This window comes from Hemitrygon akajei, chromosome 5 (genome assembly GCF_048418815.1).
Source record: "Hemitrygon akajei chromosome 5, sHemAka1.3, whole genome shotgun sequence".
In the NCBI taxonomy this organism is placed as follows: domain Eukaryota; kingdom Metazoa; phylum Chordata; class Chondrichthyes; order Myliobatiformes; family Dasyatidae; genus Hemitrygon; species Hemitrygon akajei.
The window spans coordinates 84,864,114-84,891,816 of NC_133128.1; the positions used below are offsets into that span (position 1 = coordinate 84,864,114).

At 39.1% G+C, this 27,703-nt stretch overlaps 1 protein-coding gene across 6 annotated transcripts in view; it reads right to left on the bottom strand.

Moving 5' to 3' along the window:
* The window catches only part of fndc3a (fibronectin type III domain containing 3A), a 244,020-nt gene that overhangs the window by 149,636 nt on the left and 66,681 nt on the right, over positions 1–27,703 (bottom strand). For 4 of the 6 annotated variants that reach the window (XM_073045939.1, XM_073045938.1, XM_073045940.1 and 1 more), the window contains one exon: positions 9,581–9,656. In XM_073045939.1, the coding sequence (XP_072902040.1) occupies positions 9,581–9,656 (76 nt within the window). Of the gene's footprint in view, positions 1–9,580; positions 9,657–24,704; positions 24,982–27,703 lie in introns of those variants that run through there. The other 2 variants (XM_073045941.1, XM_073045942.1) reach the window with 2 other exon arrangements.

A 27,703-nucleotide genomic window follows, 5' to 3' on the forward strand; every position in this document is an offset into this window, starting at 1 on the left:
AAGGCTATCGCCAACAGGGTCAAGTCTGCACTGGAGCAGGTGATCCACCTGGACCAAACCTGTGCTGTACCGGGCAGGAAGATCTCAGACAGCCTCGCGCTGTTGAGGGACACCATCGCCTACGTGCAGGACAGGGGGTGGACGCCTGCCTGGTCAGCTTGGACCAGGAGAAAGCCTTTGACAGGATATCACACATGTACATGGAGGATGTACAAAATGGGATTTGGGGTGGGAATCTGGAATTGGATCAAACTGCTCTACACGCATATCTGTAGCGCAGTCCAGGTCAACGGGTGGGAAACAGACAGCTTCCCCATCAGGTCTGGAGTCAGGCAGGGCTGCCCTCTTTCCCATCTTGTTCGTGTGCTGCATAGAACCCTTTGCCGAAGCCATCAGGAGGGATGAGGGCATAAGAGGGGTGACGCTGCCAGGCAGTGGAGGGACCCAAGTCAAAACCTCCCTGTACATGGACGACGTCACCGTCTTCTGCTCTGATCCGAGGTCAGTTCGCAGGCTGATCAGCATCTGAGAACAGTTCGAGCAGGCGTCGGGGGCCAGGGTCAACCACACGAAGAGAGAAGCCATGTTCTTCAGCAACTGGCCCGACCGATCCAGCGTCCCCTTCACCATCAGGGCTAATCACGTGAAGGTGTTGGGGAACTGGTTCGGAGGGGCCAAGGCGTGCAACAAGAACTGGCAGGAGCGGACTGCCAAGGTCAAACAGAAACTGGGGCTGTGGGGAGGGCGCTCCCTATCGATAGCGGGCAAGAACCTGGTCATCAGGTGTGAGGTGCTCTCAGGGCTGTTGTACTTGGCGCAGGTGTAGCCAGTCCCCCGCTCCTTCAGCTCGGAAATCACCCGAGCCGTCTTCTGATTCGTCTGGGGATCCAAGATGGCGGGTCAGATGGACCACCATGCACAAGTCCCTGGACAACGGGGGCAAAAACGTCCCCAATGTCGCCCTCACCCTGATGGCCAGCTTTGTGTGTGGCTGCATCAGGTTGTGTGTGGATCCCAGGTACGTGGGCACCAAGTACCACTATGTGCCCAGGTTCTACCTGTCGTCCTGGCTACGAAGGATGGGTCTGGCCCCTTTCCCGCACAACACCCGTCAGCTAGTCGTTGCCACCATACCTGTCCTTCGTACAGAAGTTTTTTCAGGTCAACGCCTTTGACCACAGGGCAATCAGGCAGTGGTCAGCACGTAAGGTCCTGCAGGCACTGCAGGAGAAGGACGTGATGGACACGGTGTGGTGGTTCCCTGAGCAGACTGTCCAGTTCATCTGGCAAAATGCCTCATCGCCAGATCTCACCAACAGGCACCAAGACCTCGCCTGGCTGGTGGTGAGAGGGGCCCTCCCAGTCCGATCCCTCCTGTACGCCCGGAACGTCGCCTCCACACCCCTCTGCCCACGGGAGGACTGCAGTGAGGAGGCGGCGGTGACCCACCTCTTTGCACACTGTGGGTTCGCGGAGAAGGTGTGGAGGAGGATGGAAGGGGCAGTGTCGAGGTTCATCCCCAGCAGCTGTGTAACAGAGGACTCTCTGATCTACGGGCTGTTCCCGGGGATGCACACCGAGACCAACATCCGATGCTGCTGGCAGATCATCAACTCGATCAATGACGCTCTTTGGTCGGCCCGAAACTTGATGGTCTACCAGCACACGGAGATCTCCGTGGGGGAATGCTGCAGACTGGCACATTCTCGGCTGCAGGAGTACGTGCTGAGGGACACACTCAAACTCGGTGCAGCCACCACAAGGGCCCAGTGGGGGGGTTCTTCTTCCGCGGGAGTTGAGGGGTAGGGGGGTTGGGAGTATACCCCACTGAATGTAAATATGAAAGAACAGAGTGCCACGTGGGTGGCAAAATTTTGAATTTTGAAAATGTTAAAACAGTAATGGTAATAACTGTAAAGAATTGGAAGTCATTGAATGGTTGTTGTATATAATTTTATTTTTGAATAAAGTATATTTTGTTTAATAAAAAAAGACAAAGAGAGGTAGGTGTTCTCAACATGATTTCCTGCTAAAAAGAACTGCTTCATGAAAGGAAACTTAAGAAAAGGCAGTCAAATCTTGACACCTACTTGAAGAAGAAGCCAAAGTTAGAGGAAGACCCACAGCCTGGTCCCTCCAACACCCCATTTCCATCTGCTGCTACTGTGATATGTTGCTCCACCACTGATGTACAGGTTAGGCCTATTTACATGTTTGTTGCTCCTTGGATTATTGTGTATGCATAAAATAATATCTCGGGTTTGATTTTTTTTTAAATCATGCACACGTGTCCATTTATGTAATGTTATAATGACCCTGCATAGCACTGATTTACATAGTGCTCCACCTATGAGGAATGTATCCTCAGCATTAAGCAGGGTCTGAGTGTACTGTGCAAAACTCTCAGGCACATGTACAGGGTGCCTAAGACTTTCGCACAGTACTCCATATAATGTCTTTACAGTTACTAAGTAACACTTACTATTGAGCTAATACACAGTTACATACTCTTATCTGTTTCCCAGCTACCTTCCTATCTTAACCAATATACAGTACTGTGCATAAGGTCTTGGGCACCCTAAGACTTTTGCACAGCACTGTATATAAAATATTTGGATGTGAATGCACTAGGCTTGATCAGTACGTTTGCTGATTGCACAAAATTAGGTTTTGCTGTTGATAGTGAGGAAGGAGAATTTGATCAGTTAGGACAAGTGGGACAAGTGGGTCAAGGAGCAGCAAATGGATTTTAAGTTAAGTGCGAAATGATGTATTTTGGAAAGTCAAACCAGTGTAGGACTTAACTATGAATGCTAGGACACTAGGGAATGTAATGGAACAGAGGGACTTAGGAAGATCCCAATGGAGTACCTGGTAAGGCTCTGAAAACCTGTGCCAGCCAACTGGTGGGAACATTCAAGGACATTTTCAACCTCTCACTGCTATAGGCAGAAATTCCCACTTGCTTCAAAAAGGCAACAAATAGATCAGTGCCCAAGAAGAAAAATGTGAGCTGCCTTAATGACTATTGCCTGGTAGCACTCACATCTATAGTGATGAAATGCTTTGAGAGGTTAATCATGACTAGACTGAACTCCTGCCTCAGTAAGGACCTGAACCCACTGCAATTTGCCTATCGCTACAATAGGTCAATGGTAGACGCAATCTCAATGGCTCTTCACACGGCCCTGGACCACCTGGACAACACAAACACCTATGTCAGGATGCTGTTTATTAACTATAATACCATTTAATACCATCATTCCCAAAATCCTGATTGAAAAGTTATAGAACCTGGGCCTCTGTACCTCCCTCTGCAATTGGATCCTCGACTTCCTAACCAGAAGACCACAATCTGTGCAGATTGGTGATAACATCTCCTCCTTGCTGATGATCAACACTGGTACACCTCAGGGGTGTATGCTTAGCCCACTACTCTACTCTCTCTATACTCTACTCTCTAAATATAGCTCAAATACCATCTATAAATTTGCTGATGATACAACCATTATCGGTAGAATCTAAGATGGTGATGACAGGGCATACAGGAGTGAACACAAAGTACACTACAGATGCTGTGGTCAAATCAACACTGTACGTCTTGACTCAATTCTGGACTTTGACCTTTGGCTTTACCCTCTGGAGTTTGTTGACCTCTGGATATTGGCCCCAAGACTCACCGATCACGAGTTTTACCTTTGGGCCTCAGCTTTGAACTTCCCAGTCATGGGTTTGACCCTAAGGGATTGCTGTCATTCAACCATGCAGCGCTTTGGACTTCAACTTCTGGATTCCAATCCTGGTGGCCTGTGGCTCACTGACCCTCTTGAATCCTGCCCTTACAGAATCTGACTCAGGATTCACTGACCTGGGGTTCGCCTGTTGACCCGACCTCCAATATCATTGACCTTCAACTGCGTAGCAATCCAACTTGGACTCCGAACAGAAGCTCCTGCTCCTGACGCTTGATTCTCCCTCATCCCTCTCCTAAACCCTGCCTGACTTAGCTCCCTGCATGGTCCCTAAAATCATCCTTATTAACGTATAAAAAACAAGTAAGTCTGAGCCATGACGTGGGCAGACATTGCAGCTCGGCGTTATTTTGACCGGAACACCAGCTCTTGCTTGTGAATATTCATTAAGGGCACTATGAGGCCTTCAGTAAAGTCTGTCTCATTCTCTTACATACCAACCAATAAAATTATAGTTTGGTCAACCTCTCTCTATAACTGAGGCCTTCTCATCCTGGCAACGCCCTCATAAATCTTTTCTACATTCTTTCCAGTGTAACCTCATTTTTCCTATAAAAGGATGACCAAAATTGTGCACAGTACTCCAAGTGGGGCCTCACTAATGACTTTACACAACTGCAATATTATGTTCCAACTCCTATACTCAGTGCACTGACTGATGAAACAGACGTGCCATATGCCTTTTTCACCACCCTGTTTAGCAATGACACCGCTTTCAATGAACTATGCATTTATAATCAGAATCAGGTTTATTATCACTGGCATGTGTTGTGAAATTTGTCAATGTAGCAGTAGTTCAATGCAATGCATAATATAGAAGAAAAAATAATAAAATAATAATAATAATAAATAAGTATAAATTACTGTATACGTATATTGAATAGATTAAAAATTGTGCAAAAAACAGAAATAATTTATATTAGAAAGTGAGGCAGTGTTCACAGCTTCAATGTCTATTTAGGAATTGGATGGCGGATGGGAAGAAGCTGTTCCTGAATCGTTGAGTGTGTGCCTTCAGGCTTCTGTACTTCTTACCTGATGGTAACAGTGAGAAAAGGGCATGCCCTGGGTGCTGGAGGTCCTTAATAATGGACGCTGCCTTTCTGAGACACCGCTCCTTGAAGATGTCCTGGGTATTTTGTAGGCTAGTACCCAACATGGAGCCGACTAAATTTACAACCCTCTGCAGCTTCTTTTGATATGTTGGGACCAGGTTAGGTCTTCAGAGATCTTGACACCCAGGAACTGGAAAGTGCTCACTCTCTGCACTTCTGAACCCTCTATGAGGATTGGTGTGTGTTCTTTCGTTTTACGCTTCTTGAAGTCCACAATCAGCTCCTTCATCTTACTGATGTTGAGTGCAAGGTTGTTGCTGCAACACCACTCCAATAGTTGACATATCTCACTCGGTCAACGTTTCGGGCCGAGACCCTTCGTCGGGACTAAAGGAGGGGGCAGGGGCCCTATAAAGAAGGTGCCAGGTGAAAAACCAATCAGAGGAAAGATCAAGGGGTGGGGGAGGGGAAGCAGGGAGGGGATAGGCAGGAAAGGTGAAGAAGGAATGTAAGGAGAAAGCACTATGGGTAGTAGAAGAAGACAGAATCATGAGAGAGGTGAGTGGGAATGTGAAGCAGAGTTAAAGTAGGTGGCAACCAGGAGATCCTGTCTGTTGTGGCGGACGGAGCAGAGGTGTTCGACGAAGCGGTCCCCCAATCTGCGTCGGGTCTCGCCGATGTAGAGGAGGCTGCACTGGGAGCACCGGATGCAATAGATGACCCCAACAGACTCACAAGTGAAGTGTTGCCTCACCTGGAAGGACTGTTTGGGGCCCTGAATGGTGGTAAGAGAGGAGGTGTAGGGACAGGTGTAGATGTCAGTGGACCACAACAGGGGCCGTATTCCCTTTGTCCTCACCTACCACCCCACCAGCCTCCAGATCCAGCATACTATCCTCTGCAACTTCTGCCACCTTCAACAGGACCCCACCACTAAGCACATCTTTCCCTCTCTACCCCTCTCCGCCTTTCGCAGGGATCATTCCCTCCACGACAGCCTGGTCCACACGTTCCTCCCCACAGAACTCCCACCTGGTACTTATCCCTGCAAGTGTATAAGTGCTACACCTGTCCCTACACCTCCTCTCTGTGTGAACCTCTGGGGTAATGCCTTCTACAAAAGCTATTTGGAGTCAGGTGTTCCAATCAATAAAATGAGATGTAAAGCTCTCTAGCTTATATCCCTGCTGCCTTTCTTAAATAAAGGAACATTAACTATCCTCCAATAATCTACTACCTCACTTGTGACCAACAAAGATGTAAAAATCTGTCTTGATCCCAGTAATTTCCTACTTTGCTTCCCATAGAGTATTGGAGTACATCTCATTCGGCCCTCAGGATTTATCCACCCTTTTGCTTTCAAAGATATCTGATATTTCCGCATTCTTAAGACTGATATGCTCGAGAATATCAATGTACCCCTCTGTAAACTCAGTATCTTTCATGTCTACCATTCGTGAACACAGATGAGAGAAGTCTTCATTTAGAACTGTTTTTTATTGGGGGCCTATAAAATAGTCCTAATAGAATGATTGCTCCATTCTTGTTTCTGACTTCCACCCACAGTGACTCAGTACACACTCTCTCTCATGATGTCCTCTCTTTCTATAGCTGTGAAACTATGCTTCACTCCCCCAACTCTTTTACCCCCTCCCAGTCCCTTTTGAAACATCTAAATCCCAAATATCCCCAACAGCCATTCCTGCTCTACACATTCCTTCCCTACTTAGCCCTTCTATACTTGCAGGTGTAGTCATCAGAGATACTGGAGGTCACCCTCACTTCCCACATCAAGCAAGAGAAGCACACCATTGCCCTGGGTTCCATTCCCACTGATCTACCTGTTCAATAATAACAAAAAAAAGGAAACTTACCAGGCATTGAGCAAGGTTCCCCATGCTCATTTAAGAAAGTCAAGAGGCATAAGATTCAGGCAAACTTGGCTGCATGGATTTTGAATCGGCTTGCCCACAGAAGGCACAGGCTGGTAATAGATAGAGCATATTCTGCCTGAATATGCATATTCAGCTACTAGTGATATTTATTCCGTGGGGACCTATTCTTGGACCCCTGCCATTTGTGATTTTTATAAATGACTTTGATGAGAAAGTTGGGGGGGGGGGATGGTTAGTAAATTTACAAATGACATGAAGATTGATGGTGTTGTGGATTATGTAGAAGATTGCTGAAGGTTACAATGGGACATTGACAGGATACAGAGCAGAGCTGAGAAGAGGCAGATGGAGTTCAATCCACAGAACTGTAAAGTGATACACTTTGGAAGGTGAAACTTGATGGCAGAGTACAAAGTTAATGGCAAGCTTCTTAGCAGTGTGGATGAACAAATGGATCTTGGGGTCCTAGTCAATATATTCCTCAAAGGTACAACACAAGTTAATAGCGTGGTTACGGTGTGTTGGCCTTCATTATGCAAGTTCAAGAGCTGCAAGGTAATGTTGCAGCTCTATAAAACTCTGATTAGATCACACTTGGTATGGTGTTCAGTTCTGGTCACCTCAATATAGGAAAGATGTGGAAGATTTAGACAGTGCAGAGGAGAATTACCATGATGCTGTGTGGATGTGTTCTGTGAGGAAAAGTTGAGCAAGCTTTGACTTTTCTCTTTGTTGCAAAGGATGAGAGGGGACTTGATGGAAGTCAGGTATGTAAGATTATGAGGCACAAATAGAGAGAACAGCCAGCATCCTTTTCCCCAGGGTGGCAACTACAATATATGAGAGGACATACTTTTAAAGAAACTGGAGGAAAATATAGAGTGAATGTCAAAGGTAGATTGTTTCATTACACAGAGAGTGATAAATGCATGCAATGCATTGCTGGGGTGGTGGTAAAGACATTTAAGAGACTTTTAGACAGGCATACTGATGAAAAATATTGGAAGGTTAAGTTGAACGAAAGGGTTGGTTGATCTTGGAGCAGGTTAAAAATCGGAACAACATCATGGGCTGAACGGCCTGTACTGTCCTAATGTTATATGTTATATGTTCTAGAACCTTGCCCACATCCCTGGGTCTACATATAAACTACCCCTTTGGTTTCTACTCTTTTCTCTTGCTACCTTGCTGTAACTAGAACTTCATTCAAAAAGCAATTCACTTAGGGGACAATGGGACATCACATTACAATAGACTTCTCCCCTGTAAACTAGGATTAATGCAAAATTCTCCCCTAATACACAGAGAAATAGATTTTCATAAATGGAAATAATTGTCCTGCTTCTCTCAATAACATGAAACACCTATACAACCTATTACAGTAACAGCAATGAAGTGAATTACCAAGACAGTATTACACTTTTTGATCAAGTATTTAATCTGTAAAGTTTCCATTATTTCCTTGCTTAGAGTGTGCAAGACCTTGTTAAACCCTATTTGTATGTCTTTTTTACCCCCACTTTGTCCCTTCCCAACCCCTCTCCCTCCCTTTCCACCATCTTACATCATCAGAAACATCTTTATGCTCTTGTGTAATATCAAGTTGACCAACCAGTATTCCACTCACTCTAAATATAGTCCATTAAAATACACCTACATCTAACTTGAGCATCTGCTAAATTGGTTGTGATCCTCATGAATGTTGCCAAATGTTCTTACAAGGTTCATACAACTTAATTTCAGGTGCAAGTTTCTATTTATTTCACTATTCAAATTAGCCAAAGACAAGGAATGCTGATTTTTTACTTTGAGTTTTCCACAGTCAAGTTTTAATCAGTGAGTTAATTTGTCATTTATTTCATGAGCTTCAAAAGTACTTAAGATATAGATTACAGAATAAAACCCCTTCAAATATGATAGTATCAACGACCACTATATTTTTAGCTATTATTTTACAATACAGATGTCATTCTGATCTTTAAATTCCCTCACTTCACTATTTGTATATCAAGGTAGTACTTCATTACACTATTGAAATTCTGCTTAACAGGGATAGAATATCAGATAACAGCATCGTTTTACAGAGCTCCATTGCTGGAAACGCTGCTCTGTGCGGGTGTCCTTTGGATCAATTCTTATGTTGACCGCTGGAATTGTAAAATTTCTTGTGGTCTCAACATATTCTATGCTTGACCCACTGGTTGACACTTTATAGAACTTTCCTAACATGGTGGGAGGTACAATAATTAGTGCAGCAGCCTCATAGATACAAAAACTTGATCCTGACCATTGGTGGTCTTTGTGAAGTTTACATGTTTTTCTGGATCCTCCAGTTCTCTCCCACATCCTTGAGACATTCTGAGTGGTAGGTGGATGGCAGGATAATTGGTTTTGGATTTGGTTTGGGTGAGGCTGAGAGGAGTAGGTGAAAGTTGATGGAAATGCAAAAGGAAAACATGGGCTTGCTGTAGCTGAGCACAATATTCACTGCAGATGTGATAGGCAGAAGATCCCATTTCTGTTCTGTAGGACTCCATGACTCCAACACAAAGTTAGAAAACACATGGCAATACTACATTGCTATTGAGCGCTATGATGTACATTCCCACTAAAAGTTCATGGTAATAATGTAAACACCATTATAGAAGACACCTTACAGAAATTATAGAAATTCAGAGAATTACAAGAATTTTCAAAAGGTATATTAATAACTTATTCCAATGGCAAATTGCAATAAAGTAAATTCATCTGACAGAACTCAATGCAAATATTACCAAAAAATAATAATCAACCATAAACAACCACATTTTCTGGAGATTTTCACAAAACAACTCAAATGTTTATCAAATACTTCAATACAGATGCCAAAATATGTTACCTGTAATGCACTGAAGTTGCCCATCCTCTCTTCTTATAGTAAATGTCTCACCTGGGTTGACTTGAACCAAAATAACCTGTAATTATAAATATTAACTTATTCACATAGAATTTTCTGGCAAACAAAATGTTTTAACTTTAACTTTTAACAATGACTTTCATTTCTAGGAATACACTCATTTAGCTCAAAAACGCAGGAAGGAGTAGGAATTTAGAGGAGTAGGAAGATAGTATTAGTCATGATTGAAGGGTACAGTACATATTAAAGAGACATTCAAAGATAGGATAAGATTCAGTGAATGAAAGGTATAGACCAGGAAAGAGAACTCAAAATAAAAATGGAAGATGTGAAAGGAAGCATATTCATGGAGGAACTTCAAGATATTTAAGAGCACCTTCAAACTAAAGGGCTAGAAATTGTGAATTTGGGGTGGGAGGGCACTCAAGCCAAGCAAAACTATACAAAGACTCCTTGTTCTGGCTGAGTTGATTTAAGATATCATGTCTTGAGATTTACATGATTTCAAAGACAATTGTAAAAGATGAAAATTTGATTTAAGTGGATGGTGGAAAGGAAGGGTAGAGGGTAAGAGTTATTTAAGAAAGAATAGAAACACAAGGCCTCAAATTCTTTGCATTAATTGAAACTATTCAAATAATGGGAGGGATCATCTGATAACACCATAACTGCAACCCATGCATTATTTCACACTCTGTAGTACAAATAAAATCTTTCAAATTAAGTCAGATTGTGTAATTCTTTCTTTAACACTGCACTTTTTTTCCAATTGTTTTGGAAACAACAGCAGATAAGAATAACATCAACTGAAATATTACAGAAGGAAATCGCTTCATTTCCTGCTGTATGCATTTTGAGAAACCAAAAGATAGCCTAAGAGCAACAGAAAGTTTTCTTGTATTGTTAAATGAGGTAAAATGACCTTACAACAAATACATTAACACTCTTGATGTGTTTCAGACATCTGGAATTAATGACTATCTTGATTAAAATTGTTCAATATTATCTTTGGGATTCAGATTGTGGTTTAACGAAGTAGTAAATCTCATCAAGGAATCCATTGATGACATCACAACTTACTATGCTAGGCATTCAAGCATTATGTATGAGGGATGATTGATAAGTTTGTGGCCTAAGGTAAAAGGAGTCAATTTTAGAAAAACCAACACATTTATTTTTCAACATAGTCCTCTCCTACATTTACACATTTAGTCCAACAGCCATGGAGCATACGGATCTTGTCCTCCAGAAATTGATTGATAAATTTGTGGCCCAAGGTAGAAGCAGATGAGTTATTTTCAAACTTTCTGCATAATCACTCAAAGAGTTGACTTGCATGTGCATGTAACGAGAACTGTATAACGCATTTCCTTCTACCTTAGGCCACGAACTTATCAAGCACCCATCTGTGGACACTTTCTGGAGGTCCAAGATCCGTATGCTCCATGACCGCTGGACTAAGTGTGTATATGTAGAATGGGACTATGTTGAAAAATAAATGCGCTAGGTTTTCTAAAATTGATTCCTTCTACCTTAGGCCACGAACTTATCAATCACCCCTTGTATATTACACAGCAGAATTTCAAAGGACTTTAAAGATTGTACTCTTGATTACACTACATACAGATAATAATTTACAAGATAAAGCATAACATTTTATTTGCAGAACAACAAACATAGACGATGGTGCTGTATGGGCCCGTGTCTAGACTAGTCTTTTAATCCTATGAACCCTATATTGCTGCTCTTGACCCATTCTACTGTGAGTGTATTCCTTTCCAACATGCATCCAATATCTTTTGAATATGATCTGCATCTGTTCACGTTTCCAGTAAAATATTCCAAATCATAACCTGATCTATATAAATGATCTTCATGTTTCAATAACTAATCTATACCTTCTCATCTATATCCTACATTACTGGATCAGTGGCTTTATAATTTAGCAAAACCATTGCTAATCATTCAAGATTTCTCCTTTGCTCTCAACAAAACAAACTTTTCCACAAAATTTACTCTCCTCACTGCTACCACGTGATAACATCTATTATGAAGCTTTTCCAAACAGCTGTGAACACACTCCAGCCAAAGATTTACTCGTGTTTCATAAAAGTTTAATTTCTTTGCATTTGTATTCTATATTTATATGCAAGATGTTTATAGCAAGAAAGGTCAGAGAAATTGTGTCTCTTAGAAAAGCATTGACTTCTTACATATCTTTAAAATCATGAAGGGATTTTGAAAGAGCAGTTTCAGATAATATATTTTCATTTATGAAGAGCATAGCTATAAGCATTTGCTATAGGGATGTCACCAATATATCAATAACAAATTCATTAAAAAATAACTTTGCCCATAAATTGGTAAGAAAATCAAATTTGCCACCTTTGGAGTGATTAAAATGCATTTAAATGGAGATCGTAAAAGCAAGTGAGAAAGAAGGCATACAGGGTTAGAATTAGATGTAATTCTAACTCCTCTGCTTTCGTGGATGGTTGTGAAGAAAAAGAATTTCAAGATGTATATTGTATACATTTCTCTGATATTGTTTGTACCTTTGAGGCCTTTGAAATGGCAGGGAATTGTGTATTGCAACTAAGTATTGCTATAAAAGGCACTTCATCTGAATGCATGCTGGTTTTATAACAGGTAGATGAACTAATACTACAAATACAGATAATTCTGAATCAGTTTCAGTGGTGGTAGGAAGTAACAGTAGATTAAAAAACAGTATTGAAGCTGGAAGAAATTACTAAATGTGGATGTCAGTGGGGTGGAAAGTTAGAGCACGGAGAACCTATATTTATTCTGATTGGGAGAAGGGTGAGGGAGGATTGAGGTGTGGAAAATAGAGGAGATGCAGTTATGAAGCCCTGTGAAACATGGAAGGGAAAACACCTCAAAGACACCAGGTATGGAAAGTCTTATCTTTAAAAGAGTCATGATGCAGACAGAAACTGGACGAATACAGTCCTTATTAAAAAAAAAATGAAGAGCTCTAGTGTAATGAGATGTGATCGGTAATTTCAGAGTATGGGATCTTCTAGCAGGAAAGTGATCAAAATATAATAGGCTATTCTACTTTTTGAGAATGACATAAAGGCAGAAAACAGAAGTTAATAATTAAAAAGCTGAATGAGTTGCTGTGAGAAACCAGCTGGTTCAAGTAAATTAAGAAATATGATAATAAGTTAGCCAGTAGATTAAAAAAAAGTAAACAAAAGAAAACACTTAATTCTCAATAAATACAGAGTCAGTTGAAAAACAACATGATCTATCCAGCCTACAGGAGATTATGGATGGAAATTGATTAGGAATGACTTTAAGTTACACCAAGAACTATAATAAATCAGAGGATTTAAAGTACTTTAGGAACTAGTCAAGGATGGCCAAAACATTCATACAGAAAAATATCAAGTAATATATTATCATTTTTGGGAATACATTTTGCAATAAAAAAGCACCAAAGTAATCATTAATCCCTTAGAGGGAGCTGCAGGAGAAATTATAATGGGGAGTAAGGCTACGTCCACACTAGACCGGATAAATCCATAACCGAAGCTTTTTCTCTTCATTTTGACCGCCCGTCCACACTGAATGGTGTTTTCCTCCCCCGAAAACGGAGCTTTTCTAAAACGCCTTCCAGAGTGTGTAAACTTGAAAACCGCGATTGGGCAGATTAGTGTGGGCGGGGTAACCGGAGATTTCTAAAAACGCTGTCATGACGTGCTGGAACAGATGGCGGCATTTCATTGTTTTCTTGAACGCAACCCCCCACGCAACCTAACAATTTCAGAACAGACAGCAACGAGACTGAAGACAGAAGAGTTAGAAATGTACTCACCAAATACTTTGACCCATAACTTACTGAATAAATAAGTATACTCACTTTGCCTGTTTTCTGTCCTTGCTTGTATGAAGGTGGTTTACCTATTTATGCAAGTACTTCTCTGACAATAGATGTGTAACAGCCTAATGTAACTTTGTATGGAAATACAAGATAACACTGATGCAGACATATTTTACACATTTAACAAGGTGCTTTATTAATGCAACAGAGTTAGTTTCTCAATGTTCGTCGTCAGCCGGGTCATATTGTCCGTGAACTCCTTGTCAGTTGTCTCCATACACTCCAGTATTTGCTTTTTTTAGTTTTAAGTCCTCCTGCGCGACAGCAAACAGCTGTCCGTCATTTGGCAATTTCCTTTTAAGTTTTTCTAGTCTGTAACTGCACAAACACGCACTTTCACAGCAAGATTCGACACCAAACATGTCGCTTGTTTTCTATAAATGTGCCCTGTGCACGCCCAGTAGGAGGAGATTCGCCCAAATACCAGTTTTAATGTGGACGGAGATATTTTCAAAAACGCTTGGTGTGGACGCCTATTGTTTTTACACAAAACCAGCGTTTTCAAAATTATCCAGTCTAATGTGGATGTTGCCTAAGAAAAAGGCTTTAAGCAAGTATTTCATCACGGTCTTCACTGTTGAAGACACAATACATGCAACAAAAAAGTGGAGAGCCATAATTTAATTATGATAATGAGATTAAAGTAATTAACATAAGTACAGAGAAAACAGGAGAAATTAAGGGAAGTTTATGCAGTACAGAATACAGTTTCAGTGGACTGCAAATAGTACGGTGACATGCAAAAGTTTGGGCACCCCTGGTTAAAATTTCTGTTACTGTGAATAGCTAAGCGAGTAAAAGATGACCTGATTTCCAAAAGGCATAAAGTTAAAATGACACATTTTTAAAATATTTTAAGCAAGATTACATTTTTATTTCCATCTTTTACAGTTTCAAAGTAACAAAAAAGGAAAAGGGCCCGAAGCAAAAGTTTGGGCACCTTGCATGGTCAGTAACACCCCCTTTGTCAAGAATCACAGCTTGTAATTGCTTTTTGTAGCCAACGTCTTTCAATTCTTGTTTGGAGGATTTTCACCCATTCTTCCTTGCAAAAGGCTTCTAGTTCTGTGAGATTCTTGGGCCATCTTGCATGCACTGCTCTTTTGAGGTCTATTCACAGATTTTCGATGATGTTTAGGTTGGGGGACTGAGGGCCATGGCAAAACCTTCAGCTTGCACCTCTTGAGGTAGTCCATTGTGGATTTTGAGGTGTGTTTATGATCATTACCCTGTTGTAGAAGCCAGGCTCTTTTCATCTTCAGTCTTTTTTTTACAGACGATGCGATGTTTGCTTCCAGAATCTGCTGGTTTTTAATTGAATTCATTCTTCCTTCCACCAGTGAAATGGCTGCAACACAAGCCCAAAGCATGATCGATCCACCCCCGTGCTTAACAATTGGAGAACTGTTCTTTTCATGAAATTCTGCACCCTTTTTTCTCCAAACATACCTTTGTTCATTGCACCCAAAAAATTCTATTTTAACTTCATCAGTCCACAGAACTTGTTTCCAAACTGCATCAGGCTTGTTTAGATGTTCTTTTGCAAACTTCTGAGGCTGAATTTTGTGGTGAGGATGCAGGAAAGGTTTTCTTCTGATGACTCTTCCATAAAGGTCATATTTGTGCAGGTGTCACTACACAGTAGAACAGTGCACCACCACTCCAGAGTCTGCTAAATCTTCCTGAAGGTCTTTTGCAGTCAAACAGGGATTTTGATTTGCCTTTCTAGCAATCCTATGAGCAGTTCTCTTGGAAAGTTTACTTGGTCTTCCAGACCTCAACTTGACCTCCATCGTTCCTGTTAACTGCCATTCCTTAATTACATTACGAATTGAGGAAACGGCTACCTGAAAACGCCGTTATGCTATCTTCTTATAGCCTTCTTCTGCTTTAAGCGCATCATTTATTTTAATTTTCAGAGTGCTAGGCAGCAACTTAGAGGAGCCCGCGGCTGTTGATAGTTGGGACAAGGTTTGAGAAGTAAGGGTATAAAGCTTTGAAATTTGCATCACCTGGCCTATCCTAACGATGGCTGTGAACAAGCCATAGCCCTAGCAAGCTAATTAAGGTCTGAGACCTTGGTAAAAGTTATCTGAGAACTCAAATCTCTTGAGGTGCCCAAACTTTTGCACGGTGCTCCTTTCCTTTTTTTCCACTCTAAAATTGTACAAAAAAATAATACACGAATCTTGCTTAAAATGTTGAAAAGAATGTTTCATCTTTAATTTTATGACTTTTGGAGATCAGTTCATCTTCTACTCACTTAACTATTCACAGTAACAGAAATTTTGACCAGGGGTGTCCAAATTTTTGTATGCCACTGTAATGTGATGAACAAGGGAATTTGGTGAGGGAAACTGGTCTTTTAAATGCAGCTCCACAATCCTGTGTCTGGAAGCCTAGTAAGCTGATTTCTGGTGTTGGGGAGCCTGCTGTGTTTATTCTTCTGTTTTTTTTAAAATTAGGAATAAAGCTTATTTTTGAAAATATAGTATTTTTCTAGCATGTTAAATCTGCTACCAAGTATTTTAAATATTACTCTTATTATATAAGAATTTTAATAAATGATATATTCATTAGCCATAAAAGTCAGTATACACTTGCAGTGGATACATTATACGACATCTGACTACTACAGATGAACTTTTATAAGGGAGTTTCTAATGTGATAACAAGAAAAGTATTGAGATGTTGTCTAAATTTAAGGAACGATACAATTCTGCACACAAAAATTGAAATGGAGATTATCTTGTGATCAAAAATTGGATGTGTGATGGCGACAGAAGATTGGAATAAAAGGAAAACTTACTGATCACTGGGATGTAACAACTAATATTCACAAGCAATCAGCACATTCACCACCCCCCTCACATAACAGAGGAGTACAAACGCATTTCCAAAACTGAAAGCATTACCATAGAAGACAACAGTAAGCTGTGTGTATAGAAACTGGATAGACAAATAAATGGGCAACATTATGGTAAATGGTGCTCAATGTAGGAAAGTACAACATTCACGTTTGATCCAAGAACAGTAAATCAAATTATTATGATGAGCGAGACTCAAAACCTAGAGTAAACATTGGTGTCTTTGCACACTAATAAAAGTATAAATAAAAGAAGGCACAAGTATATTGTCACAGTAAGGCAGTAATGAGGTTGAATGTGGAACAACACCAAAACAAAATTCATGGAAAGACCCAATATATCAATTAACGTGAATGCTGCAAATGGCTCAGACAACAATCATTTCCAAGAGAATGTCTAACCACTTAAGCCTGATATTCACTGGCCCTATCATCATCATCATTCTAGGATTTACTTACTAGAAACTCAACTACAAGCACATAAACAATGTGGCTTTGATAGCAGATCAGTTGCCAGAAATGCTGTTGTCGGTGACCCATCGCCTAACATTCCAAAGCCTTATCACCATCTACAAAGCAAAGGTATGGAATTCATGGAATATGCTCCACTTGTATCCAATTAACAGCATTCAAGAGGCTTAACAATATCCCGAACAAAGCAGTCTGTTTGAATGGCACTTAATCCACAATCATAATACTTTATTCCCTCCACCTTCATGTACAGTAGCTGAAGTCACACACGCTGAAATGGATTCCTCTTCCTTTTGATTCTGCTTATGAAACCTAAAGCATTCTGCAATCAACAATGTTTTTGATTCTAAATGTTCCTGCATTACTTTTATGCTATCAGCAAAGCTCATTTCGGCTGGTTTGGTTGGAGCAGTTAAACTTTGAAGCAAACTGTTTTTAAACCCAACAGACTCAACAAAAGTGGTACTCATTTACCTGTGGTTATTTCATTTGCTTCAAATACTGTTCAATTAACTCAGTATACATAAGACAGTTACATGTGGAGCAATCAAACATGTCTGTCTTTGTCATGTAGCCAGTCATTTCTGACTAATTTTTTTTTAATGATTATCATCCAGTACTCATTGTGAACCCCAAATTGTTCCGTTTTCTGCCTTTTTTATTTAACTCAACTGCCTCTGCATGAGCTGTGCTTGTTTTTTTATTGGACCTTTCTTCACCGTGCTTTTCTTTTAACCTGAACATCTCACTGAGCCTCAACAGGTCAGCAGCTGTCTCGGATTCATTTTAAAAACACCTGATCAGCAACATTGTTTTGTAACTTCAAAACATTAAAATAATTGCAAGAAAATGATGGAGCCTGGAATGAGAGTCTAATTCTGTGTTTTTTCTTTAAGCGAGATGTGGTAGCATCATGATATATGCAATTCATATACTTTGTACTTATAACCATGATGAATTATTTAAACAAAAAAAAATGCTTAATCAAACAATATATTTACATCACTCATATATTAAATACACGACTTAACTTCACTGGAAGACCACAGTCTGTGCGGATTGGAAATAACATCTCCACTTCGCTGACAAGCAGCACTGATGCACCTCAAGGATGTATACTCAGCTCACTACTCTCTCTACACCCATGACTGTGTGGCTAGGCACAACTCAAACATCATCTATAAATCTGCTGACAACACAACTATTCTTGGCAGAATTTCAGATGGGACAAGAAAGCGTGTAAGAGCAAGATATATCAGCTAGTTGAGTGGTGTCACAGCAACAACCTTGCATTCAACATCAGTAAGACCAAAGAACTGACTGTGGACTTCAGAAAGGTTAAGATGAGGGAACACACATCAGTCCTTGTAGAGGGATTAGAAATGGAAAGAGTGAGAAATTTCAAGTTCCTGGGTGTCAACATCTCTGAGGATCTATCCTGGGCCCAACATAACAATACAAAGAAGACACAACAGTGACTGTAATGACTCTTTCATGTTAAAGTTAAAACAGATCTCTACAAAGTGATCTAAATTAATTACAAATATAAAACACAAAATAATTGACAGCATAAGTATTCAACCCCTTTAATATGATACACCATCACTGGTGCAGCCAATTGCTTTTAGAAGTCACATAATTAATTAAATGGAGATCTGCTGTTGGAGACCTGTGCACAATGTGTTTCAATTGATTGCAGTAAAAATACACCTGGATCTGGAAAGTCCAACTGCTGGTGAGTCAGTATCCTGGAAAAAACTACACCAAGACGACAAAAGAACACTCCCTTGCAACTCTGCGAAAAGGTTATAGACAAGCACAAGTCAGGAGATAGATACAAGAAAATTTACAAGTCACTGAATATCCCTTAGAGCAGGCAGTTCCCAAAAACTGAGTGACCATGCAAGAAAAGAACTAGTGAGGAAGGCCACCAGGAGACTTATGACAGCTCAGGGGAGTTACAAGCTTCAGTGGCTGAGATGGAAAAGACTACACAAACAACAACTGTTGCTCGAGTACTTCACCAATCACAGCTTTATGGGAAAGTGCTGAAGAGAGAGCCATTACTGAAAAAAAACTCACATGGAATTTGCCAGAAGGCATGTGGAAGATTATGAAGTCAGCTAGAAGGTGGTTCTATGGTCTGATTAAAGCAATCTGACAGAGCTCAAGCAGTTTTGTAAAGAAGAATGGGCGAAATTGCAGTGTCCAGATGTGCAAAGCTCATAGAACCCTATTCACACAGACTCAAGGCTGTAATTGCTGCCAAAGTGCATCTACTAAATACTGACTTAAAGGTGGTGAGTAATTATGCAATCAATTCCTTTTTGTTTACTAATTGTAATAAATTTAAACCAATTTGTAGAAATATTTCACATTTCACCTTAAACCCATGACCTCTAGTTCTAGTCTCACCCAACATCAGGAGAAACTGCTTACATGTATTTACCCTATTATATCCCTCATAATTTTGTATACCTTTATGAAGATCTTCCCTCATTCTCCTATGCTTCACGAAACAAATAATGGCTTATTATAATAAATATTACTTTAAATACTGGCTTAGAGAGCTGGACTATCCATACTCACATCCTTCTATAGATGTATAGTACAGAGTACCCTAGTATGTTGCTTCATGGTACAGAAACTGTACTGTAGCAAACAGGAAGGCTCTACAACAGGTAGTCTAAACTGCTCAATGCATCTCCAGTGCCAGCCTACCTTGCCATCAAGGCCATTCAGAAAGGTGGTGGAAAAGAGCCAGTAAAATTACTAAGGGTCCCATCCACCCTGCTCATGGACTGTTTGTCGCACTCCCATCAGAGAGGAGGCTACATAGCATCCATGCCAGGACCATCAGACTCAAAAACAGTTACTTTCTCCAAGCAATAAGGCTGATCAACACCTCTTTCCACTAACCCACGCAATCCACACACCTCACTTTAATCATTTTCTGTCAGAGTCACCTCATGCACAGACACTCCTGTGTTTCTGTGCTGCATATGATCTGGAGTTACAATTACAGTGGATCCTAGTTAATTGGGACACATCAGGACCAGTACACTTCGTTCCAATTAAGCTGTTGTCCCAATTAGCTGAGGTTTCATGGAAATAGTTAAAGATATAAAAAAGACAAACCATCAATGAACTGAGTAACAATTTATGTACTTAAATGAAATACAGAACAAACTAGAATACTACCAATACCTCTATAATACGATAAAACTGATAGTTATCATAGAAACTCATCTGCCGTGTTCTTTTGATTGATTGTAAATGAGCAAAATCAGCACAGAAACCTAATGCAGGTAATGGACTGCCTTCATGTAATGCTTTAGATGACTGTATCCTCCAAATCTTCACTTTCATTGTAGCATTCAAGGTGGTTGTTGATATCTTCGTTAATTCTTAGCTTAGTGAAGTAGTGAAATTGTTTCATTTTAACTCACTGCTGTTTCAGGCATCTCCAAGCCTGAATGTTTAAAACTACAGTGAACAATCTTCTTACTGCATATTTCTCACCAACTATCAGTGACAAAAATCAATGCTTTTACAACACAAACACAAGCAACTGACACTATTTAAAAACTGATCACTCTAAACATGGTATAGTGTCTAACAGCCATGCAAGTGCATGCAACTGATACTAGTTAGCATCTGTTTAGCAACAGTCTCCTGCCCTAATTATGCTGTATATTGAACCAAATAAATGAAACAAATCCTGGCTATTTTCTTGATTTAGGTTTTGCTCTTTAAGAGTTGTCCCAAATAAATGGCTGTCCTGATTAACTGGAATCCACTGTATTTAGTTTTCCTTTAAACTTGTGTACTGGACATAAAACAATCTTGAATCTAAAACAATATTGGATTATTTACTTTGTTTTATTTTATTGTAGAATTATTTAACAAATTATCTAATCACATCTTAAAATACTGTATTTCCCAATGATTAGAAACAACACCACTTACTTGCTTCTCAAACTTCAACTGTTTTTATAAATTGTCTTATCACTCCACTTTGTTTAAAATTCCCATACCACCTAATCCAGTTATCTGTTTGCTGCCTCTTTTCCTTGTTCCATCAATCCCTCTTTTCCCTTGTGTTTGTCGAATACATATGGACTATTCTATTTAATGTTCTTCTACCTTATTTCTCTCAATACAATTTGCACATATTGTTCATATTTTCTCCTGTGAAAGTAAACTTTAATCTCCAACTTTGTGTCGCTTTTCTTTATTTGTGTACAATGGATCTGAATATCACACAAACAATTCAGCAAAACTTAAGAAATAATTCTCATTGTATTTTTAAAAAACAGTTACCTTAAATTCTTACATAATCATGTAATGTCAAAAATGTATCTACATTTACTCCTGATGAAGGGTGGGGTTCGGCCCAAAACGTCGTCACTACCTCCTCCCATAGAGGCTGTCTGGCCTGCTGAGTTCCGCCAGCATTTTGTGTTTTTATCTGCATTTACTCTTCTTGATTGAAAACATTAGAATGAAAATTGATGCTTCCTAAATAATTACCGTAGATTCCGGATTTTAAGCCGCTACTTTTTTCCCACATTTTGAACAGCTTTGAACTTTGCGGCCAATAATCCGAAGCGGCTAATGCATGATTTTTTTCATGCCGCCTCGTAAACATTTTGCCTCATAACAGTAGACCAATAAAATTGATGAGTAGTTCACAGAGGTCCAATGAAATTGTACGATAAATCAAGCGCACTTTCACAATTAAATTATTGTAAATCAGTCATTTGTACTCACCCTCATCAACATGGAAAACACTTGAAGCATTGTGCTGCCTACTTAGTTTAAACTATATTTGTTTTCTGTACTACATCGCGGGATGCTATGACGTCACACCCGGTTTCGCGGTGTCTTGTGGGAAAATGCCGGTTTGCGATAAACGGAAAGGAGGGGGGGAGCGCATTACGCGAGCGGCTTTGGATCTGAGCGAAATCTGCTTTTAAGTTAAAGGTGATCAATAACTTTTCCTGGTAGGCTGCAATATATATATTTTTTTACCAGTCGTTAGGAGATATTGGAATGTTGTTCAGTAAAGAAGTATACGCAACGTATATTTAAAAGTAGCCGCGTACGGGCACGGTTCGAAAAAAAGCATTTGCAATATGTATTTGTTTTTGTTACCATATGGATTTAATTAAAAGTTAAAAAAATCCTCACGTGTAATATCTTTCTGTGTAAATATCTCATATTACAACGTGGGACACCTGCGGCCGAAAATCCGGTGCGGCCTAAAATCCGATGCGGCCTTTACAATTAAAAAATTGATTTTATTTCTAAAATTAGAGCCAGCGGCTTTTAATCAGGTGCGCTCTGTAGTCCGGAATCTACGGTAGTTCTTTTAGTGTCCACAAAGACAGAAACAAGGGAGGGAGGAAACCTTTGAAATTTCAATTCCAAATTATCACGGTGGGAAAGAACAACAATAAATAGAAGTCAAGTATGCAAATACTGGAAATGTTTTAAAGTTACATTAACCAGGAAGATTTTTGCTTCAGATCATTCAGAAATATTAAATATAGATTTTAATGCACAGTCTTTTAAAAGCAAAAACGTTGAAAATGTAAATCAGATCCATTCAACATCATTCTATGAGTCACCATGCCTGCAGCAAAGACTGGGCATTAGGATAAAGTACAGCACTTCATTAGAAACTTGAAATGGATTCAATTTTCCTTTTAGTAATGTGCAGTTAGTTACCCTAATTCCCTGTACATGTTCTGCCCCTTCATAGATTTAGATATCATGGTAGATACGCGCCAGACTTCTGTATGACAGCTTTTCCTAATGATTTATTAATTAAATGCACTTTCCCCAGATGCTGTTAATACATGGGTGCAATCATGGCTCTTTTGTTCATTTACTTCTTTTTCCCATTTTAAGCATACATCACATTATTCATCTCCTCTTCCAATGCAAGGTCTATATGTTTTACCTCCAAGTAAATATCAGAGCAAAATAATGATATTATGTTTCTGCCCTCTCCCTATCACATTGTCACCTTTTTCATAAGATGGCCAAATTATGATGAAGTGAATTTTCAGGAAGATGGCTTAATAGCTGAACTTTTACTCTACTGTTGTTTAAATGTATTTTGGATTTGCAGATCTAATACAAACAGTTTGGGTACCACCACACTTAATGGACACCCTTTGAGAAACAATTAAGTGGTAACCAGTCCCAGGCTTTAGAATACTATTTGGCACAAACAACATCTGTACTTGTCATAAAATGAATATTTAGTAAAATTTTCATCAATTTTAATTGATTTTAAGAGCCTACAGAACATTCACATCATAATGACTATGGGATCATAGCTGCCTCAAAATTCAAAATTCATAGCTGACTCAAAATTTTCCAGTGCAACATATCTGAAATTATTTCTCTCCAAAATACAGTTAACATGCTTCCAGATCAAATAGTGCCACACTGCAAATTCAATCTGACACTTCTGGTCTCAAAGTATACTTGTGCTAATGTTGCAATTTTTGTGTCAAAATGCATACAATGGCAGCACTGCTTGTATGACAGACGTTTTGAGTGCTGGCAGAAGAAATCAGATTGAAAATACATCTGTACTTGGGCACTTAGCCAACTGGTACAGCAGCAGCAAAACAATTTAAACGTGGCCAACCACGCGTTGGTCGCAGCTTACTCATCTTCAGGCCCATTATCTATCACATTATTTCTGCCAAAATCCCAACAACCTCTATGCAGTATCAAAATCTTTCCCGAGTTTGAAACTCTAGTCCTTTCCCCTCTTGAGCTTGCAAACCCTGCCCAACTCACCTTGGCCGACCTAAGCAATCTGTTAATCTCATGGACTCAATTCAATTTAGTCTTTACAACACTACCATCTGTGCAGGTGGGAGATCTAGCTTGTTCTCCTTTGGGTCTGCCACCCTTCTGCTTATGACCATCATCCTCAATTCCTCAACCAAATTCACCAAATAATTTGGTCATCGATGCCTCTTCCATGTAATTTAACTATTCTATTCTTCCAAAATAATCTACTTTCTCCAAGCTCAATGCCTAATGACCCATTGTGCAATTCCCAGACCTCCTCTGATTTACAGGCCCTGTACACTATTTATTTGAACACCAGCAATATATCAAACACTAATTTTCTGCACAGCATTTACAAAAAAAAATGCTTTCCATGTCCTACTTTAATATTTAGAAAAGACAGAAGTTGGTAGAAACATACAAATCCACAAATTTTCTAGAAGTTTTTACTTTTATTTCTACTTTGATTAAATTTATCTGTCTATAAAATTGTAGTTCAAAAATGCTTTATGCCAGGCTGAATTATGGTCAATATACAAAAGATAAATCGCTTTAAATAATTTCCCATAAATTGTTTATCCAAAAATACAGCACTATTAAACACAACCAAAAAAATGTGAAAGAGTATATCATTAAAAATATAATTATGTCTGGTTTACTGAATATTAAATGAGAATAAAGCAGTCACTTCTGAAGTACAGGCTTTTAAAAGGTTAGCTTACTTAAAAGAATGGTGACTGGCAGCACTAACTGAAATAGAGTTCAAGAGAACTACTTAGAAATGATAGAATTTTGCAGAACGAAACATTACGGCATTTGGAACAAGTTCACAGGAAATGTCAATTAGAACATTTATATGTAGAACAATTAAAAATAAACATTTCCATATCTGTTCATATCACTAAGTTCACCAACAGCACTGTGGGCAAAATATTAACAGACACCAACATGTGATAAAATATTCACAGCAAAACACTGCTCTGTGACTTCAATTCAGAATTAAATTTCTACTGTGATGAGTTTTGATAAGCCTCACTTACTGTTGCCTGCATCTTTGTCATTCAACTGGCGTTAAACAGTCATTCAGGTTACTGGACGATTCAATAAGCAGTTCACAGGATGCTTCAATCTGCTCCATACACTAAACAGCTGACATTAGGGCATCTTGCTTATGTACCACAATTGGAAAATCCCAATCTAAAATCATTTAGTAAACTGCATCTAATTTCCTTCATCAGTACCACAGTTATACCTTTATATTATATGCCAAGTCAGGATGCTTACGGTGAAATCAATTATCACTGCGTTCATCAATATCTACCTCAAGCCTCGCTTCCGATCAAATCTGTTCACGTATAAACAGCTTCCTGCTGCATATGACTATATTACATCACCATAACAACCAAATCAACAAATGGTAGTAGCATCTGCTGTTAGATTGCACAATGTTCATTACACTATACAGAAGAGTAGCAGACAAACATATTTGTAAGGTGATTAAAAGCTGAAAGTGCAATATCAGAAGTGAATTAGCTATGTCTGTAGTGTGCTGGATGTAATGTATAATTTGACTTTTCATATTCTTATTTCACAATTTTACTGTAGATTTAACAAACTCCTTAAGTCACCCAGATACTATTATTTAGGTCTGATTTTATCTTAATAAATAAATATCAGATGATCCCAATAATTTCTGTCCAAACCCACCTGGATCTCTCCTATTTATAATTCAACCTATTATTCTCTTTGCAAAGAAATTTCTCCTGATTCCAGTCTAAAAGACTTTTTCCCTTGCTCTAGATATTCCACAGAGAGGAAACAGGTTCAGCATTTAACCTATCAATACTTTTCAGTACTTCAAACTTCCAGAGGTATAGATACAGTCTTCACAACTGTTTTCACAAAACAAACTTTCATTCTAGGGATCACACAAATCAGCATTGTATGAATTACAAGGCAAATACATCCCTGCTAAGGTAATAAAATCTAAATTGCACATGGCATTCTGAATTTGGGCTCACCAAAACCTCTAGGTTCTTATTTCTTTTTCATTTTCCTTTAAATATAAGAGGCTGTTCTCTCACCATTTCCCTGTAAACTTTTCTTTCACACATATCTAGTAACACCTCACTGATTCTTGCTCCTACCATCTATACCAAGGCTAATTGGATACAGTAAATTAGCCAAACAAGCAGCTAATTTTTTTGGAATGTGGGAAGAAACCCACTAGATCACAGGAAGAACTAGTAATTTAAAATGTTGAGCAGGACTGTGTGGATGATGTGTATTGTGTACTTAGTGTTTCAGCAATATTTGAGTTATTCTAAATATACAGTTTAGTTAAGCATTGTTTGTTGTTTACATAGTGAATTGCGGATTATCTGTAAAAGTACATAAATGGCATAGGTCATCAATCACTACGTCATACGTACGCACCTTACTAAAAGTAAAAACAAATGTATATGACTAATCTCTGGGCTCCCATCTTTTCCTTTCTTTTGGTTTAATGCTTTAAAGTTACAAAACATAACAGTGGCAACAAGCTACTTTTAAAAAGAATCCAAAATGATAACCTACCTATTCAGCACAGTGAAATGTTTTAAGTTTTACAAAGCGTAGCAACAATTGAGTAGCACTTGCAGCACTTTAAAAAATGTAGCACATTTTTTTCTTCAGACCAGCACATCTTCTTCGTAAAAGACGATTGAGTTTTTTTTTAAAAAGTCAGAAAATGGAAGAACTCATAGGTTCATAAACAGTGAGTAAAGGCTAATAATAATTATTTAAAAAGAGCCTAAATGGCTGACTACCGTACATAAGAAAGATTGACACATTTGGTAACACAATAGACAACTGGAATATGTATACTGAATGGATTGAGCAGTATTTTAAACCCAATGAAATAGCCAATGAGAAGCAAGTGCCAGTTTTGCTGAGTGCATTGGATTTAAAGGTATTGTGGCGACCCAATTACTAGCACACTCGAACCGGCTGACAATTAGCCAGAGTGCAGGGACAAAGGAAGAAAGCCTGAGGGGGTTTCAGTAGGGCCTCTCAAGGTATCTGGTGGGAGAGACAGGCTTTAAAGCAAGACTGTGGAGTTGAAATAAACTTAGTCTTTGGCTGCAGTTTACCGACTCCATGTCGTTATTTTAGCGCTGTGTGTAGCACACCGCTACAACTGGTGACCCCGACGGTTTTTGGACCGGAGATGACCGATGCCGCATCTGTTAATGCGGTTTCCTTGAAGCTGCCAAGCTTCTGGACGCTACAACCTCGCCTATGGTTTATACAATTTTTTTTTTAAGAAGTTTAACTACTCCAAGCAAATCTGCCAAAATTAGCTTTGCTGATATCATGAAAGTAATACAGGAACATCAGAATCAGATTTAATATCATTGGCATGTGCAGAGAAATTTGTCTTTGCAGCAGCAGTACAATACATAATAACAAAATAAAAAATTGTGCATTACTAAATTTTATTTATATATTTAAATTAAATAAGGACTGAAAAATAAAAAAAGTAATGAGGTAGTTAGTGTACATCAGTTCAATGATCATTCAGAAATAAGATAGCAGAGGGGAAGAAGCTGTGTGAATATGTATGTATATCCATATATTATACATACATATTTACTGTAATTCATTTATTTTGTATATTTATTTATCATGTATTCCATTGTACTGATGCTGTGAAGTTAACAAATTTCACAACATATGCTGGTGATATTAAACCTGATTCTGAATAGTTGAGTGTGTGCCTTCAGGGTCTTGTACCTCCTTCCACTTAGATCCAAAACCATTGTTGATTACAGAACACTTTAGGTTTCATAAACAGAATCTAAAGGAAAGGAAGTCCATTTCAGCATACGTGAGTGAACTAAAGAAGTTGCCTAAGCACTGTCAGTTCAGTAATGGGCTTAATGATGCACTGAGAGAATGGTTTTGTTTGTGGAGTCTTACAACAAAGCATTCAAAATGGCTCTAACTGAAGCACAAGTTATATATAAAAAAGCAAATAAAATAGCTGTATCAATGA